This window comes from Eptesicus fuscus, chromosome 7 (assembly GCF_027574615.1).
Source record: "Eptesicus fuscus isolate TK198812 chromosome 7, DD_ASM_mEF_20220401, whole genome shotgun sequence".
In the NCBI taxonomy this organism is placed as follows: Eukaryota; Metazoa; Chordata; class Mammalia; order Chiroptera; family Vespertilionidae; genus Eptesicus; species Eptesicus fuscus.
The window spans coordinates 86193379-86197627 of NC_072479.1; the positions used below are offsets into that span (position 1 = coordinate 86193379).

The 4249-nt window shown below is 43.3% G+C and overlaps 1 protein-coding gene across 1 annotated transcript; it reads left to right on the forward strand.

Moving 5' to 3' along the window:
• The first annotated feature begins 464 nt into the window (after window positions 1-464).
• LOC114231096 (developmental pluripotency-associated protein 3-like) lies at window positions 465-3140 on the forward strand. Its single transcript, XM_028143879.2, has 3 exons — window positions 465-560; window positions 2214-2491; window positions 3033-3140. Exons 1-3 carry the CDS (start codon window positions 488-490, stop codon window positions 3126-3128), a joined length of 447 nt encoding a protein of 148 aa, XP_027999680.1. The 5' UTR covers window positions 465-487; the 3' UTR covers window positions 3129-3140.
• Window positions 3141-4249: the final 1109 nt, after the last annotated feature.

Consider the following 4249-nt stretch of genomic DNA (forward strand, 5'->3'; position numbering starts at 1 on the left):
ACATAATTGGGAGTTAATCCGAAAATGAAGGGAAACTGCCCTTTTCTGCTCTAGAACACGCCTCGTCCAGTTCACAAACCAGTAGTCATCTCTGGAAGTAGAATTTGGAAAAAAAAAAATAAAACACAAAGAAAAAAACCGAAAGCTACAACACTGAATTTTAAGGATACACCCATAGAGGCTCCAGATAAATTTCCCAGCCTAAGGGCCAGAGGGCATGATTATCTCCTGGACAGCCGAAACAGAATTTTCTATTAGTCCACTAACAAGATTACTCCCACCTTAAACTCTTTAGTCATCAGTCATTTACATTCAAATGGGTTTGTTGATTGGCTCACCTGCATTATTTAGCTTAGCTCTTTCCCCGAATTTCACTCCTGTTCTTTCCAGACTATTTTGTAGCAACTTGTGAGTTTTGAGCATCACCTTCAGCTTGAACTCTGCAGACGGGTTCCAGGAGGAACTTCAGGCTGTGACTAGACTTGCAATGGACTCACCAATGAAGTGTAATGACCCCTCCCCTGGGTCATTTTCTCAGATGTCCCATGAAGGATATTCAGGTAAGACAGATTCGGCCCTTTTGGACTACAGGGGTTGGGGAAGTGAAGAGCCTGCCCTCCTTCCTTAGGGGGATGCCTTCAGTGTTTTAAAGAAGAATACAGCGAAGTAGGCCCCTCCAGTGGGAGGAAAAGCACATGGGGCTAAAGAGGAAAGACAAGAAACGTAACTTCAATTTAAACTAAAATTTATATAATTTTTTTATTATGGATTTCAGAGAGGAAGGGAGAGGGCAGAGATAGAAATACCCATGCTGAGAGAGAATCATTGATTGTCTGCCTCCTGCACATGGCCCACTGGGGATCAACCATGAAACCAGAGCATGTGCCCTGACCGGGAATCCAACCATGACCTGCTGTTTCAGAAGTCTATGCTCAACCACTGAGCCATGCCAGCTGGGCAACATTTTTTAATCTTGCCAAATTTTTCAGGATTGGCTTTCTGGCTAAATCTACCCTTTAGGGGATGTTGATAAACAGGAAAATGGTGGCTTTTCAGGTAACAGAAGAGAGGGGCCAGTGAGTGGGCACCAGATCCTACACCATCACCCATGCTATTCAGCCACCATTGGGCAGGATAATGTTTCAGAGGAGTGAGCCTGGGAGTGGGTGAGGCTCCCAGAAAAATTAGGCCACAGAAAGGAGGCAGGAAGGTGGGGACCTACTTAGCAGTATCCTAGAGCACTGCTTCTAAGAAAGTCCTAATTTATACTGTAAGCCCATCCGCAGCCTTATTGACTGACATGAGTGTGTATGAGATACGCGGATGGTTTGTGAGCGAAGAGGCAAGAGTTAAGTGGTTGGTTTCCCATAATATTGGGTTTGAGTAGAAAGATTTACTACCATGAAAAATCTGGGTAATAGCCATTTCAACTTCCTAGCTCTGCTTAAAGCTGGGGAGAGATTGTTTTAAGTGAGGTTTCTTTGGCTTTTTCTCTAGAATGGTTCTTTTGTTAGAAAAACGTAGTTTAGTTATAGTTACAAAGTTGAACTACGAAAAGATTTTGACTTTAAAATGAATGCTTTACATCGCCTCATTTCTATTAAACATTTACACAAATGACAATGGAATAGCTGCTAGTACCTACTTTGTGTCCCATAATCTTCCACTTGGAATTATGTACTTAGCTACTTTTGACGTCATGAAAAAATATAACATTCAGAACTAACAAAAGCAGGAAAAAGAAAAGTTTGAAGGCACTATTTCCCAGAATAGTGGGTTTTATTTTTTTTAATATATTTTTATTGCTTTCAGAGAGGAAGGGAGAGGGATAGAGAGATAGAACATCAAAGATGAGAGAGAATCATGGATCGGCTGCCTCCTGCATGCCCCCCCACTGGAGATCGAGCCCGCAACCAAGGCATGTGCCCTTGGCCAGAATCGAACCTGGGACCCTTCAGTCTGCAGGCCAACGCTCTATCCACTGAGCCAAACTGGCTAGGGCAATAGTGGGTTTTAGAGCACGTTCTCAATGTATGCCCTCCACTGTGCAGAGTTCTCCACTAGCACAGTCGGTAACGCAGGGGATAGAAGGATTCCTCCACCTGAGAAACCTCCCACTGTCCATGTTCACCTGTTTCAGGGCAGGCCTAGTTTGAGCCTGAGACCAGACTAGTGGCTTGGGAGTAATGGATCTTAAATTTCTTTTCTTTCAGCTGACACTCAAGCTGTCTCAGAAGCACTAGCAAAGAACCTTAGTAACTTGACTCTCAACCCTAGTATTCAATTCTCTTCCCTTCCACAAAATCGTTCACCCCAACAGCAGGACAGAGAAGAAGCACCGGAGTATGTAGTGGGGATGAGTTATGGCCTGGTCTACAGGAGGAGACGCGGAGTGAGAACAATGGCAAGTCTTAAAAGAGACCTCAAAGGACTGTTTCCAACATGGCTGAGGAGAAGGAATGAGGCTATTCAAAACCGCAAGAAGAACAGGGTGAGTTTATGTGATCTGGGCCTACAGTTCTCCCAAGGGAGGGTGGAGATGCTCATAATGTAAATATTATTTTTTAGAGCTGTTTTAGGCTCACAGCAAAATTGAGCAGAAAGTGCAGAATTCCCATGGACCTTCTGACCCCACACACTCATTGCCTTCTCCACTATCAGCATCCCACACCAGAATGCCAGTGCTTTAGGTGATAAATCTACATTGAGGCATTATCATCACCTAAATATAGTTTACATTACTCTTGGTGTATGTTTACTTGTCTATATGCTGTCACAAACCGGATGCTCATGCCAATACTGGGTGGTAATGGACAAACCCCTGATTGACAATCAGCAGCTGTTACCCTTACAAAATGGCGCATGGGCTGGTATTCTTTGGTACTCATGGATTTCAATTCTGCCTCCTCCCCACCACCACAAAGGTCTTGTTTTTTACCTTTTAGTGTACCCTATGCCAAATGCTATTTAGATTTGAGGGAACATTTGATCATTTCATTACTCGTAACACAATACTTTTTGTTTTTTTCCAGAATGAACCTGTATTTCAATGTGGCTGTAGTCATTGCCTATCACGTCTAGGTCCTTCTTCTGGTATTTCTGAGAATTGTGACATGAAATCATTTTAGGCATACACCGTATTCTTGTACTCATTTAATTTGTAACACATTTTTTGATGTATTATTTCCATTTTTAGTAGCAAATAAGTGTATAGGGCTTCTTTAATAAACTTGAGGCATATCTGAGACGTGTATTCTTGTTCTTTGAATTTATTGGGGTGACATTATGAAATTACAGTTTTCTGGTGTACAGTTGTATAATACATCACTGGTATACTATATTGTGTATTTGATAAGAAGCTATGAAAATTCCAGGACAAGAGGGATAGGGAATCTTAGACCTATAGTTGGGGAGCCATCTAGTAAGTCCCAAGGACACTTAAGGGTAAATGGTTTGCACTTATCCTCCCCAACCAGAGGGTAAATAGATTAAATCAACCTTAGTCAGGGAGGTAGATAATAGAAATCCAGTTAAGAGAATAAATCTCATTTTGGTGCATCAGCATAAAGCTAGTGAATATTCTATTTCCACTCATCAGCTCTCCCCTAAATACCCACCCTTTCAAATCCCTGAATATGAAGTCCCCAGAGACCTTTCGCATGCCATTCTCTTCCCCCTCTATTTACCCCACCCCTGGGGACACATCCCCTAATCTCTAAAGGATCCCGGGAGACTTGCAACTAGGGGAGCAGTGGGCAGCAGCACCTCATCCTGGCCAAACCCCTGGCCCTTTCTTCAAGGTTTCCCTTTCCCCCTTTTCTCTGTCTTCCTGGTAAGCCAAACAGCCCAGACTAGGCTCTCCTGCTGGTTCTTTATGCCCTTCCTTGTTTCACTGCCTTAGGTATGTTTTTTGGTGAGGTCAATAAATTCTTTTTAAAAATTTTTTAATTGCTTTCAGAGAGGAAGGGAGAGAGAGAGAGAGAGGTAGAAACATTGAGAGAGAGAGAGAGAGAGAGAGAGAGAGAAACATCAATGAGAGAATCATGGATCGGCTGCCTCCTGTATGCCCCCTACTGGGAGGTTGAGCCAGCAACCCTAGGCATGTGCCCTTGACCGGAATTGAACCCAGGACCCTTCAGTCCCCAGGCCGACGCTCTATCCACTGAGCCAAACAGGCTAGGGCAAGGTCAATAAATTCTTGCCTGCTTTTCTCCACTTTGTCACTTGATGGAAATCTTTCCCTCAAGAA

Excerpts from the sequence above, each read along its gene's own strand:
- LOC114231096 (XM_028143879.2), top strand. The coding sequence starts at position 488 with ATGGACTCACCAATGAAGTGTAATGACCCCTCCCCTGGGTCATTTTCT. Across the intron at positions 561-2,213 it reads GTCCCATGAAGGATATTCAG|CTGACACTCAAGCTGTCTCA; the intron begins GTAAGACAGATT and ends CTTTTCTTTCAG. Across the intron at positions 2,492-3,032 it reads AAAACCGCAAGAAGAACAGG|AATGAACCTGTATTTCAATG; the intron begins GTGAGTTTATGT and ends GTTTTTTTCCAG.